The sequence below is a fragment of the Prunus dulcis genome, chromosome 1 (genome assembly GCF_902201215.1).
Source record: "Prunus dulcis chromosome 1, ALMONDv2, whole genome shotgun sequence".
In the NCBI taxonomy this organism is placed as follows: Eukaryota; Viridiplantae; Streptophyta; class Magnoliopsida; order Rosales; family Rosaceae; genus Prunus; species Prunus dulcis.
The window spans coordinates 22,488,850-22,503,329 of record NC_047650.1 but is presented as its reverse complement, the minus strand read 5'-3'; the positions used below and the strand labels follow the sequence as shown (position 1 = coordinate 22,503,329).

General features: G+C 37.0%; 2 protein-coding genes across 2 annotated transcripts; one reads left to right on the top strand and one right to left on the bottom strand.

The window, feature by feature from the left end:
* The first annotated feature begins 1,914 nt into the window (after positions 1-1,914).
* On the top strand, positions 1,915-5,152 carry LOC117613865 (BTB/POZ domain-containing protein At1g67900). The gene is made up of 4 exons (XM_034342470.1): positions 1,915-2,390; positions 2,494-2,563; positions 2,690-3,955; positions 4,319-5,152. Exons 1-4 carry the CDS (start codon positions 2,332-2,334, stop codon positions 4,817-4,819), a joined length of 1,896 nt encoding a protein of 631 aa, XP_034198361.1. The 5' UTR covers positions 1,915-2,331; the 3' UTR covers positions 4,820-5,152.
* An 8,053-nt stretch (positions 5,153-13,205) lies between these two features.
* Positions 13,206-14,480, bottom strand: LOC117614937 (ethylene-responsive transcription factor ESR2-like). The gene has a single exon (XM_034343879.1). It carries the CDS (start codon positions 14,478-14,480, stop codon positions 13,206-13,208), a length of 1,275 nt encoding a protein of 424 aa, XP_034199770.1.

Sequence of the window (14,480 nt, the reverse complement as noted above, 5' to 3'; positions counted from 1 at the left end):
CGCCATAACCATTACCAACAGTTGGTGATGAAATTATTGGTAACTTTTTGAAAATCAATGGGCAAGGAGTGTGGCCAAAAGCCTTTCTATGGGTAAGGAGGGGAGCATCATCCCGTAATAAATCAACTTTCTATTACGTTCACATACAAAATTGAGGTCTAGTATATTGCCAAGGGCCTTTTAGAATTGGTTGCCAACTGCAGTTCTCTTGTATTGTATACGCAAACTGTAAAGGGCCCAAGTTTCTACTAGGAGGGTCCCACTGACTAAGAAGTAGTGAAGTATAGGGAGAATGTGGGACCGTGGGAAGGTCCCATACTGTCGGTTGGCCACCCCGTTGGGCAGCAGGACGAGGACCATTACGGCATTTGTGGTGTACCCTCTTTCTCACGTAGGGTGTGGACATCGACTTATGCCCACAATGACCTTTACCTGTAGTCGACACCACTCAGTCTCATTCCACAGCTTACCCTCCATTTACCCGTAAAATATCAAGCATGCCAATTGCTCTAGATTTGGCATTTGCCCTGGATATATCAAACGTCCCAAACAAAAAAGGCAAAAGAAAAAAACAAACGGTACTCATTGATCGAGCCATTACAAGCTTAGGTTCTGTTATCTGGAGGACATTGATCGAGACATAACATAAAAAGGGTCTCATTCTCTCCGTGATTATGCCATAATATGGTGAAACACTTAAGTAGACAAGTCCGTGGATTTTATTTTTTTGTTTTGAAAAATCGATCTTTCTTTAACATAGTTCACCTATCTTCTTTTTGTTTGTTTTCCCTTTAATTGGAACAGATTTTCGGCTTCTACAAGTAAACAACCACTAATGATTGTGAAAAAACGCATAGACTCGTGACGCTCATGCTAAAAGAGGTCGATTCTCGTCCTAATAGATGAAAAAAAAATATGAATATATGAAGAAAGAAAACCTTATCGTTCAACTATGAAGGGGCCACTGGGTAAAACGATATGATCAGAAGTCATATGCTTACAATATGGGGACCTACTGCTTTGCTGTTAGTCCTCATTGTTACGATCATCATGCATCGAAGTTACATATGAACAAAAAGAAAATATCGCAAAACCATGTGAAAATGAAATATGTGGAAGAAGAAGAAGAGAAGACCTTCAACTGCCAGAATAATGCATTATTTATCGCCTCACATTAATGAAAGTTTAGTTTAGGACCAAAAAAAGCTTTCATTTGCCTCATTCTAACATCATCCATGCATCTTTTTCTTCATGTCACACCAATAATATTCAAAGTTTCCCACTTATGGGGCCATATGCCATAAATGAGGAAAAAAGAGAGAATTGTTTCGATATTGCAGCAGAACAAAAGGGCAGTTTTGACATTAGCTTTACTGTAGCCTGTAGGGTGGAGAATGGTTAAAGGCTCAAAAGCCTATCTTTGATAGCGATACACATATCCTATTGTTTGCGTTTGGCATCCCTTTTACTTTATTGTATTCTTAGTTTTTTATTTATTTATTTATATTTTAAATTTTAATTTATTAAAAAGTATAAATATATTTTCTCTTTAGCTTTTCAATTATTGTAATATTCCCTTTTAGAAATTAATAATGGGAAATGAGGAGACATACGATACTGCGTATAAAATAGTGTTTGACAAAAATAATCAGAGAAGGAGAGGAGGGGTCTTACTGCTTGCAATAAAAAAATGCTGTGGCAATCATGAGAGAGAAGGGCACAAGTGGGCTCGAGAGAAGCACGTGGGAGTTGCCTTTTGATCTGCACGCTGGCAATGGCATGGCCATGCTAGAGAGAGAGAGAGAGAGAGGCCTTAAACCATATTTTTCATTCAAGTTATTACAAAAACCCAAAGTTACAATTTTACAATCTTTCAGGGCTAAGTTTTTGTTGAATGATTTTTTTTTTTTTTTGTTTGAACAAAATTTGATTGTGTACACTAGTTTTAGAGCAGCTCTAGTTGCAGTGACTTTAATTCTTTGTTTGCATGTCCAAGTCACATGGGGTATAGAATTTGACTGATAGGACCTGAGCCTTGGTGTGTTTGATCCTCTTGAGTTTTGTCATTTTGACAACTTCTTCTGATTATATATATACATATATAAAACTCGTTTAGTATCACACCCACAACAGCAAGAGCTCTTGGTTTTCCCTTGTTCTTGGATATCCTCTCTCCTCATCCAGGAAAATTCTTTCACTTTTGCTTGCTGCTGGAAGAAGAAGCTTGTGTGCCTCCTGGTGTTGTAGAAGCCTGCAAGGGATATATAATTCAATTATGTTAATGAGCTTCTGATGTGCACATAAGAAGAAAATAAGAAGAAAGAATCAATCATGAAGTTTATGAAACTTGGATCTCGGCCAGATACTTTCTACACTACTGAGGCCGTAAGGTAAGAGCACATATCTGATTGAACATGAAGTTACTTTTTAGATATGCCTATATTCATTGATGAAGGTACTAACAGATTTTTCTATTTTTCCTGCTGAATTCAGGTCAGTCTCCTCTGAAGTTTCAAGTGATCTTATAATTCAAGTGAAGGGAAGCAGATATTTGCTTCACAAGGTAAACTTAATGAACTTCTCACAAATTTTGATTATGGGACATGTTCAAGTTGATATATGATGCAATTCAATTGAATGGTGCATATGAGTTTTTCTTTAAATTGATTCATTTTCACATGGCACGCAGTTTCCTCTTCTGTCCAAGTGTTTGCGGCTGCAGAGGCTGTGCTCTGAATATCAAGAAGCTTCACAACACCAAATAATCCAGCTCCATGATTTTCCCAGTGGGGTTGAGGCATTTGAGCTCTGTGCAAAATTCTGCTATGGCATCACAATCACCCTCAGTGCCTACAACATTGTAGCTTCTCGATGTGCCGCGGAGTACTTACAGATGACTGAGGATGTTGAGAAGGGCAACCTTATTTATAAGCTTGAGGTTTTCTTCAACTCTTGCATCCTCCAAGGGTGGAGAGACTCAATTGCCACTCTACAAAACACAAAGGCTTTTCCTTTGTGGTCAGAGGACCTTGGCATCACAAGCAGATGCATTGAGGCAATTGCTTCCAAAGTCCTAACACACCCTTCAAAGGTTAGCTTGTCACATAGTTATTCCAGGAGGGGTAGAGATGACATGTCCTGCAATGGTGCAGAGAGCCTGAGGCATAATAAGCCTGCAAACAGAGGATGGTGGGCTGAAGACATAGCAGAATTGGGCATAGACCTCTATTGGAGAACCATGATAGCTATTAAATCTGGTGGGAAAATGCCCTCTCATCTGATTGGAGATGCATTGAAAATCTATGCATCTAAATGGTTGCCCAACATATCAAAAAATGGATGCGACCATAAACAAGCAGCATCTGATTCAGATTCAGACTCTGCCAATGATTTAACTTCAAAGCATAGGTTGATCTTGGAATCAATTGTAAGCTTAGTTCCAGTGGAGAAAGGTGCTGCATCTACTAGTTTTCTGCTTAAACTCTTGAAGGCAGCCAATATTCTTAATGCTTCTTCCTCTTCAAAAATGGAATTGGCTAGAAGAGTTGGACTTCAATTAGAGGATGCAACAGTCAGTGACTTGATAATACCCTCTGTGTCATATGAAACCGACACTCGATATGATGTAGACATAGTTATGACCATTTTGGAGCAGTTTTTGTTGCAGGGGCAGAGCCCCCCAACTAGCCCTCCAAGGTCCAAGCTTGGTTTTGAAAGGAGAAGGTCTCGGTCAGCGGAGAACATTGATTTTGAATTTCAGGAGAGTCGAAGATCATCTTCAGCAGCACATAGCTCAAAGCTGAAGGTGGCAAAGCTTATGGATGTGTATCTTCAGGAAATTGGCAGGGATGTCAATTTGTCTCTGTCAAAGTTCATTGCAATTGCTGAGGCAATACCAGAGTTTGCAAGGCTTGACCATGATGATCTCTACAGGGCAATTGACATTTATCTCAAGGTAATAAGAACAAAATTCTGGTTTTCAAATTTACCATAGTTCATGTTTTTTTCTTTTTTTGGTATTTAGATTTCTGAGTATATTTCAGCTGTCACATTTCAGAATGTGGGTCACCATTATCAGCAGATGACCAACTCTCTTGACCTTAAAATCTTGTCAAGTTCACAACTGGTTACCAATTGGGATTAGGTGGTCCACATTTTGAATGACATAATCTTAATTTTTCTTTATTAAATCTCTGTGCATGCTCTAATTTGGAACAGGTTGTGATGAAGTTTTAGAAATTAGTTAATTATAGAATATGCCAACTACTCTTGTTGATGTTAATGTATATTAATTAAAGTCGTTATGCGTAAATATCAGGCACATCCAGACCTCAACAAGAGTGAAAGGAAGAGGCTGTGTCGAATTCTAGACTGCAAAAAGCTCTCAATGGAGGCCTGCATGCATGCTGCACAAAATGAGCTACTCCCACTAAGGGTAGTGGTCCAAGTTCTTTTCTTTGAGCAAGCTCGAGCTGCCATGGCTGGTGGCAAAGTGACCGAGCTGCCTAGCAACATAAGGGCACTTCTAGCCACACATAACATTGACCCATCAAGGCCTCCAGCCCCTTTAAGCACCTCTAGTCTTATGCCAGCAGATGACCAATGGAGTGTCTCAGGTCTCAAATCTCCCAGGTCCAAGATGTCAACTTTACGAATGAAGCTCGCCGAAGACGATGATTTGGATGAAAATGATTTGAACCCAGATGGAATTGGGAGAAGTTCAAAGCTCAAAGCTCTTTGCTTGCTTCCTGCAAGACCCAAAAGAATGTTCAGTAAGTTGTGGTCCACCAACAGAAGTACAACCAGTGAAAAGAATTGAGTGGTTTTTGTTTAATTTGATCCACTTGGGTTTGGTTAATCCAACGAGTAACATATTATACTATGTTTTTTTCCCTCATTCCTTGTAACTCACTAGGAACCAAAATTAAGAATCCCCAATGTGCATTAATGTTCATGTAATCTTTTTATAATAAGAAAGAAGATTTTCAGGACATGATCAAGTGCAAAATGCTTTAGCCTCTAGGTGAATCTCTATTAGTTGTAGATGACCATTGCGGGACCAGATTTGTGTTCTTTGTCCACAAATCTGCAACACCTGTCCTTGTCTCCTTGCTGCACCTCTTTGGATCCTCACCTGCTAATCAAATTTTATTCTTGGGGGTTCATGTACCTGACATTTTGCACTGCTGTAGTATTGGAATTTCTGTACTCTTTGTTTTTCCTTTGAACCAATTATTCAGCTGGCAAATTAAATTCATCTGGATAGTAGAAGATTATGTTTTTTTTCTTCTTTTTTTTCATTTGCAAAGAGAAATCTTTTGGAAAGTTAGGACAAGATGCTATAAAACAACCCACCATGCCAGGATTTAAAGCAAAGAAGAAGTCAAAAAACCAACAAGAAGAGACAAAAACTTGTTACCTAGATGAAAAGTCTTAGGTACAACAATTATACCCCATTATCAGGCCGACACGTTATACAAACATAATTATAAACCCACCTCAAATCACCAGCTGCTTGCTTTTACATTTTCTCAAACTGAAGATGACATTAAACTACCTGGTACTGTGTTACATGACTTAACCATAATGCATGTAAAACCCCAAACCGAAAGACTTTTGGCACCTAGCAAAAGGCTAAGGACTTGCCTCCCACCATGTCATTTTGTGAGGAAATAGCGGCTCCCCAGCTACCTATTCATTTGACTGGTGAATCAATCATCAGTAACCCGAGAGAGAGAGAGAGAGAGAGAGAGAGAGAGAGAGAACTTGGTGAAGACCGAATTAAATAAAAGAAATATTGGCTTGCTTGCTTTTGTTGTTTTTACATAATTGCGTCTGCAACTTAATTGACTTCCTATTGCAGAAACAATTATGAAGTGATATGTCGGTAGGTGACTTTGATTCTTGCGTTGAAATTTGTGTCATCCAAAAATGATTAACGGCAACATGAATGGCTTTGCTATTGTTGGAAATACTGCCTGCTTGCCCAGGCATACACATGTATCATTGAGATCAAATTTTGCATGTTGAAACAGACATCCAACTGTTTGGGGAAATTAGTACAGACTACAGAAGTAGACTCAAATATATTTTTTCATGGTTTATGTGTAGCATTGGATCTGGTGCTGCATAATTGTTGTGATGATGTTTGCTCTGTCCTTTTGACATCATTGTGGTCTTCATTTCCCCCACCCAGTCTCCAGAATTGTTTGGAAGCAACTGCTTCTTGTTATTCTGTTAAAATTTTATTGTAACCATCATTCAGATATTCTGGTTATTCCATGTGCCCATATCCAACTCCTGTTAAAAGTTCTCCTCTGGGATGTCCATCTTGATGAAAAAAAATTGATAATACATTATAGCAATTATAAATTGCATAGAAAAATGTTTTAACACACACAGCTGCAAGTATTTAAATGAGACACATACCATTTGTGGGCAACATGAACCATTTATTGGTTTAATTCCAACTGAACAAGGTAATAAAAATTTCAGATGTCTTCATTCAAATTATGGTTTTGTAGGGCTATGGCGCCTTGAAGATGCTGCTTGAACTAGACTGAGTTGGCTCTGTTTCAGCCAGATTTCGTGCAGTATGAAACACTTCCATAGTATTACTGATGCTAGCGTAGTTGTTACAGAAATCACAGAACCAGTAAGCAAAAGGCTAGTCGAAATCAATAATTTTTTATAAATTATAAGACACTTGATAAAACGCCATGCTTTAATTCTCTCAATACAAAAACAATGGTTACAAAGAGCAGAATACAAGGAGAATGTGAAAACTCCAAACTTCAGCAAAGAGCCATAATAAATACATATATGTATATATATATATATAAGCAACAATTCGCACTTATTTTTCTTTAGAAATTACTGAGCTTTGGTTGTACATAGCAGCAGCAGCAGTAGCAGTGGTAGTATTTAGTATTTAGCCTGCCTTAGACGCTGGGCCACGACAGTCCATGCTTTTAGTCCGCTGGAGGCTCGGGGCACGGTGCAGCCTGCACCTGAATGAGCCTGCATGCGTGGTGGGGGAGCAGAGGCAATTGTTCTTCGTCATGCTCAGCTGTCTTGAGAGCCCGGCACACACGTACTTCTCAGTCTCATCTGCTGGAATCTCCACCTTTATGTCCTTCTTGCTTACTTGTTCATCACTCTCCATTGCAATCTAAACTCAACACCTTAATATAATATATGGGGATGATGAGAAGGAGCAGATTCAGAAGAACAAGCAAAGCAAAAAATTGTTCAAACACTTCCTTTTAAGATAGATAGATAGAAAGAAAGAGAGACGAGATAATTTAAAGATAACAAAAGATGATGGGTAAATTTAAAACATTGATGGGCAGGGCATGCAATTTCTTTATTGTCTGTTTCTTTTTCTATCAATCTCTCTCTCTCTCTCTCTCTCTCTCTCTCACGGGTGTGATAATCAAATCCATTAACGTCCCACCCAACTACATCTCTATCACTTTTTGATAATGCTCCAACCACCCACTTGTAAAAACCCGTAATGGTCATCATCATCATCCATAAGATAGAGAGCATTATAGCTTTCATTTCCCTTCTGTATATATCTCTTCCTCTCTCTCTTTTTTTTTTTTTTTTTTATGTGCAGTTGCATTGAATCATGAGACATGGTACCCTATCAAACACATCTTTATAGGGTACCCCACAAATTTATCATGCTCTACATTCTCAAGGGTACATGTCTTTTTCTGATTTGAAAAGAGAAAAAGATAAGGAAGGTACTGGTCTCTCACAATCTAAAGAATATATATATATATATATATATATGAAACCAGTAGAAGCAATCAAATTCTTATTATCAACTCTCCCAATTAGCCCAATTAGGTTGTGCATGCACATGAATGCCAAGCTTTGGCACCTAAAAAGAAAGAAAAAAAGTAGAGGGTTCACAGAAATACTCTGATCCTACAAGTTGAAACAACAGAAAGCAATACCACATGTTAGAAAATTAAAGACAGAATCTTTAATGGATACTGGCATACCTCAGTTTCTTCTCAATTCTTGGTTGGATTGTCATCAACATATAGCGAAGATGAAAAAACGTTGGGGATCAAATTTCTTTTAATGCTTCAAACTTTTCCAAAATGAACTAATTTTTTTCCGCAGATAATCTGGGCACATTGCCATTTGTCTGACTCTGGTGGCCCACGCTCAACCAAAGATTAATTTGGGCCACTCTTCCAAACCTTCATTACCAGGGCTTTCTGAACTCAAGAAAGGCCTAGCTCCATGATGGGCTCAGCAGAGCCAGGTTTAATTTTCTGCATACAAGGGATACTGGGCTTCTAAAAACGAGCTTGCCAAAATCAAGAAAATCCATTGTTAAGGTTTAGTTTGCAGGGCCAGTGAAGTGCATGGCCTTGACTAACTTTGCCTTACGACTCCTCCAAACCTTATAAGAAGTTCGGGCCAAGGACCAGCCTAATATATCATCATCTTAAGTAGGAGCCGAAGCAATTTGGGAAGACATCAAACCAATCGATGCAAACCCAAAGATAAATTGTAGGCTGACATTTTAGATCGAAAAATTGAAAACCACAAATACCAACTGAGGTTTTACAGTATCTAAATCGATTGTAATATGCAGTTCCGCATATCCAAAAAATACAGTATCCTGCAAACCGCAATATAATATAATTAATTATTAAAATAAATACTTATATTACATTAACTAACATAGACTAGGACTTCATCATTTAGATGAATCTTTCTCTCTTATTCTTTTCTTCTTCTCTCTCTTTTTTCTCTCTCTCTCTCTCTCTCTCTCTCTCTCTCTCTCTCTCTCTCTATATATATATATATATATATATGGGACTCACCTATAACCGTATAGTTGATTGAGTTTAGAACCATAAAATTCATTTTAAATCACCTATAACCGTTCCTTTTATTTTTCTATTTAAAATACCCAATTTTTTCAAATAATATCCAATGACTAGGATCAAACTAAGCAAGTTGCCTAATATAACTTAAAATATAATTTATTGTATTTTTTGGATTCCAAAACTACCCTTATTTATAAGTTAATGTGTTATGAGGGGGTGTAACTAATGACATACATTGAATTTGGAAAGATCTCCAAATGGTCATAATTATGAATTAATTTAGAAACTTATTTGAAATTAAATATTAAATTCAACATTAACGTATATGAAATCTATAGGTGATTAACGTTTTGGTTTATTTAATAAAAATAATGTTGTTTTCCTTTTATGAATTATAAGATTAGTAATCTATTTTATTATAGTTTTATGAATAATAGTGTACATTCTAATTATGTTGAAAAATAATTTGATAATCTATTTAAAGTTTTTTTAAAACATTTTTTTTAAATGAACCTATTGTTTCTCTAAATAATTTACATTTTTTTTCTCTAAATAAAGCACCTATTACTTGTTTTATGAAAAATAATTTGATCATCTTTTTATTGTTTGTTTTATGAAAATAAATTTTTTTTTAAATGAACCTATTTTTTCTCTCCAAATAATGCACCTAATTTTTTTTTTCCTCTAATAATGTGCCTAGTAAAAAAATTTACCTATTATAATGAACCTATTTTTTTGCTAAATTTTGTCTATTTTTTCTCTAAATAATTGTACCTATTACTTGTTTTATGAAAAATAATTTGATAATCAATTTATGATTTTTTTTAAATGAACCTATTTTTTTCTCTAAATAATGTACTTTTTTTCTCTAATAATACCTAGAAAAATAATTTACCTAGTATAATGAACTTATTTTTTTCTTCTAAATAATGTACTTATTTTTAATTTATAAAAAATGTGCATAAATTTCAATTATACAATGTACCTATTTTCTATAAATTATTGTGTACCTATTTTTAATTTATGAAAAATGTACGGAAATTTCAATTACAAAGTAACTGACCTATTTTTATTTTTATTTTTATTTTGGTAAATGATATACTTACATTTTTATAGGTATATATTTATATTTATTATAAAACTAGGTGGAATTGTATAGAGCAATAAGAGGAAGAGAAATACAGAGAATTTGTTCTATGAACTTGTATCAACTTATCATATTCATTTTTTATAAGCACCTATTTATAGGCTTACAATAGAGGTATTTAACCCACAATTTATAGCTACTAATTACAATAATAAGGGCAGAGGTTACAAAGTAATAAGGGGTGGAGGTAATGGATGTTATGGTGGTCATCCACATTCCATAGATTTATAACAATATTTATATTTTTCATATGAACATTATTGGATACGTAATTTACAATTTTTAATTTGCAATTTTAGGGGGCGATATGTTAGAGCATCCACAATGGGCTCCCTAAATCACCTCCTTAGACAATTTTAGGGAGGATTTGGAAAAATGCAACTCCAACCATGCTCCCTATCCACCTCTTAAAATAGAGAGACCTCTAGGAGCTCCTAAATCTGATGAGAGAGAAATGACTCATAGTGGCTCCCTATAATTTAATGCTGCTTTATTTAATGAGTATTTCAAACTTTTAATTAATGTTTATTAATTTTTATATTATTTTTTAATAGAGATGGACCAATTAAAAAAGAGTTATAGCATTTATGACTCCATAAACTAGAGAGCATGATTGAAGTTTAAATTTTATAGAGAGCTCCTAAAATAACTTTTATATGTTTTTAGCTAAAATTTAATAAAAAATAGAGAGGATGATTGTGGATGCTCTTAGGGGGAATGGCAACCAAAAGAAATGAGGTGATTGATATGCTATTAATATAGAGTTTTAATTACAATTATGTCAATTAATGAAATGCTTGGAATAAATTATTGAAATAAATTATAAATAAAATATGAAGTCTGATGGCAACGATGTAAAAACATAGGAATACTATGACCTCTTATATCCTATTGGTCATTTAAGTTTGAAATTGGGTTTTACACATAGATTTATAGAATGATATGTATATGTCTAGAAAATCGAAATTTTAGGGACCTACATTGGACAAGCCCTTAAATGTACTACTAATGAAGTGTATTCTCCGCCAATCTCTTGAAGTTCCCTCTATTGGTTTTTTTTTTTTTTAAAATCTCAACCTTGAAGAAATATCATTTGAATATTTAGTGAATTATTATAACTTAATTAGATAATTAAATTTTTATATAGTAGGAATATGGGTTTCAATTAGTATTGCAAACTCATAGGTTGTGTTGGTAATTTTGTTAGGTTGTTAATATTTTAGCAGTATTTTTAAGCATGAGCAAACTCTTTTTTTTTTTTGGTTCATAGAAAGTTTTGTAATGTTATGTTGTTTCTTATACCGACAATTGTGGACCGCAATATGTCGGTTAGTTCACGGTTTCATTGAAAAGTTGCGATAACTGAATTGCAACCACCCCTAATAAATTGTGCCCCATAACCGCAAGATAATTTTTTTTTATTTTTTTATTTTATAGAGAACCTCAACAGAACGTGGGAAACTTCATTGATAAAATGAAGAATTACAACAGGTGGATAAAACGCCTGACCCCGACTCAAAGAATCACATAATAAGGCATCCTAAATAAAATCAATGAGTACCTCAAATCAAATAAAATTGTCCACCACATTATGCAAAGCAAGTCGGTGTGCAACAAGAAGATGATTAGTGGCACGGTTTTGCTTCCTATAATAGTCTTAATGAATATTCTCCATTTTTGTTAAAATCATCAACATTAGAAAGGCAAACACCGCGGGAGGCTTTGGTTGAAGTAGTTCCCCAAAAGCTTTCAATGAAGATGCAGCTAACCTCCTTTATTAAAGGAGTCATTAGGAGCTGAAAGAAAGGGTTATATTGATAAATACTTATAGCCTATGAACAGAGCAAGTCACTGTTCATGTGCTGATAAGTCCAACCTTCTACGTACACTCCTACTAAATACTGGTCCATCTTCTATTGATGTCAATTATTAACCATACTTAAGCGTTTAATTAAGCCCCTAGTTGAGGGGCAAGGCTCTTCCAATTATGCTCTAGTAGTGAGGTATCCCATTCATGTAGGCCTAGGACAAATCAATAAGCTCTCATTGTACTTACGTGTCAGTTATGCCTTAATTATTATAGTTCAATTCTTATTTTCATTTCAAACATGTGTATATATCTACATACACATGCATCTCATAATTTCATATTTGATCTAGCAAATGATACAGAATTCCCAAGCTGACTTTGCAACTTGGATACCCCTGTCGCATCTCCTCTGGAACAGTTAGAGGATAGTGTGTGCCTCAAAGAAGTATGATCTTGTTGAGCACAAAATTTAAAAACAAAAAACGACACATAACTCAAGCGACATGCCAATTTATGTGTAGTGAGAAGAACATTTGAGACTGCATTATCTACAGAGAGGAGGAGGAGAGGGCAAAGTAAGAGGGTTAGGTGAGTTGTTGTAGAAAAGGAAACAGAGTTCAAAAGGGTAGAGGCTAAAGAAAGAAGCATAATTCTTGTAAAATTAAATGGTGAGAGGACCACATACATCTTGTACAGTAAAAAACTAGATGATTTCCTGTGCCTATTTAACGCAGCAACTACTGCTAACTTGAGCAGTGGTGGTCGGGACTTGGCTCAACCCCAAAATTTCTAATCCCACCTCCCTCCCTATTAGGGTTTTCACTAAAGTACTTTGTATGACATTTATGCCCCTCCCCTAAAATTTGCAAGAGAGCTGTCCCGTTTTCTCAATACACGCGAATGCGATGCAAAATCACTCATCCCCTTCTTTTTATAATTAAAAATAAACAAGGTATGAATATAAGAGCCGAAAAGTCCAATCATAGCATTGCAAGATGAGATTTACAAGGTCAACTGTAATTTCCTAAACCCAAGTGAGCAATTATCACAGCTCAGAAAATGCATCTCATCGCTTCGGATAAATCAATTCAAAACTCAATATAAAAGCAAATATGAGCGCATGACAACAAGTTCTAACATATTATATATATATATATATATATAATCTAATCTAATCAAAACAAGACCAAAACCCATAGTAAATAGTTTCCATCACTCTTCTTCCTAAGAAAACAAAAACCCTAAGGCCAGGAGAAGAGGAAGATACATGCAAACTCGTTAGATCCATACTTTCTTTCTAGCTATCTAGCTCTAAGCTTCAGCTACCTCATCGAACTTCAAAGCATAACTTGCATCGCCCATCACTCAAGAGAGATCAGTCTCTCAGGCTTCAGTTCTGGACCCTGGCAGCAAAACCACCCATGAACTCAGGGTACTGGAACATGTTATTATCGACCATGGAGTAATCTTGGCCGCCCAGCTGGACGTTGATTGGCACGTGATCATTGTAAAACGGTACGGCCTGCGTCGTCTGTGATACTTGTGGTTGATAATCCATTCCAACACTGAAACTGTTTCCAAGCTGCTGTGGTTGTGGCAGCAATTCTTCGAAGTTATAGCATACACCTCCATGCTGATGAGGATGATTCTTTGTCGGCCCATCAAAGGGAGGAGCTTGATTTGCAGACACAAAAGAGGCCTCGCTGGAACTTGAAGGAATGTTGTTCATATTATGGCGACCATAGTCAGCTGATTTTGGAGGGTCCATTGACTTCTTGGAGGTGGGTTTTGGGAAGAAGCGGTGAATGACCTCTTCTAACAACCCAGAATCAGATGGCTCCACAGCAAAGAAATCTGAATGATCGTCATGGGTGGTGGGTTTTGTGGAAGAAGAAGTAATATCCAGGAGAGGAACGGAAGTAGCTACAGTCATGGAAGATGATGAGCCAGTACCAGTAGAACTGAAATTAGTACTTGCTGACATGTTGGTTTCATGAGGTTGACCACAGCTGGTAGTGTTGACCAAAGCAGCTGAAGAAGAAGAGGAAGAAGAACCACTGATATTGTACGGAAACTGGTTATAAACCGGAGATGGGTTTGGTGAGGAATTGATGAAGTTTCTAAAGAAGAGCATGTTCAAAGGAGAGGCAGCAGCGTCATTATTATTAGCTGCTGGGTACTGAGTAAACGGCGTTACAGACGGCCAACTCGAAGAGTGGCCAGCGCCGTAGCCGTTACTTCTCTTCACGCAAGGCTGAGACTGCTTGTGGAAGCTGAACGGAGGGAGGAGATGGTCGTTGACGGCGGCGTGAGGAGGGGAAGACGGGTAGACAAAGTTGGTCCTAGCCTTGATCCCGCGCATGGCTCGAGCAGCGCAGTCGTAGGCGCAGGCGGCTTCCTCAGCCGTGTCGAAGGTGCCGAGCCAACGCCGCTCTTTGGACTGTGGGTCCCGGATCTCGGCAGCGTAACGACCCCATGGCCTTCGTCGTACGCCTCGGTATCTCATTGCGCCGCCGCCGGTGCCAGTGCCTGCGGTTGTCGTGGTGTCTCTGAGCATGCGCTTGTTGGTCGGGGTAGCGGTGGTTGACTTCCTGGGTGGGTCAGAGATGGGGTCGGGTTCGGTGGAGCGGGTAAACCCATTCAGCCTTCTAAATGCCTCTTCCAT

Excerpts from the sequence above, each read along its gene's own strand:
- LOC117613865 (XM_034342470.1), top strand. The coding sequence starts at position 2,332 with ATGAAGTTTATGAAACTTGGATCTCGGCCAGATACTTTCTACACTACT. Across the intron at positions 2,564-2,689 it reads GCAGATATTTGCTTCACAAG|TTTCCTCTTCTGTCCAAGTG; the intron begins GTAAACTTAATG and ends CATGGCACGCAG. Across the intron at positions 3,956-4,318 it reads CAATTGACATTTATCTCAAG|GCACATCCAGACCTCAACAA; the intron begins GTAATAAGAACA and ends CGTAAATATCAG.
- LOC117614937 (XM_034343879.1), bottom strand. The coding sequence starts at position 14,480 with ATGGAAGAGGCATTTAGAAGGCTGAATGGGTTTACCCGCTCCACCGAA.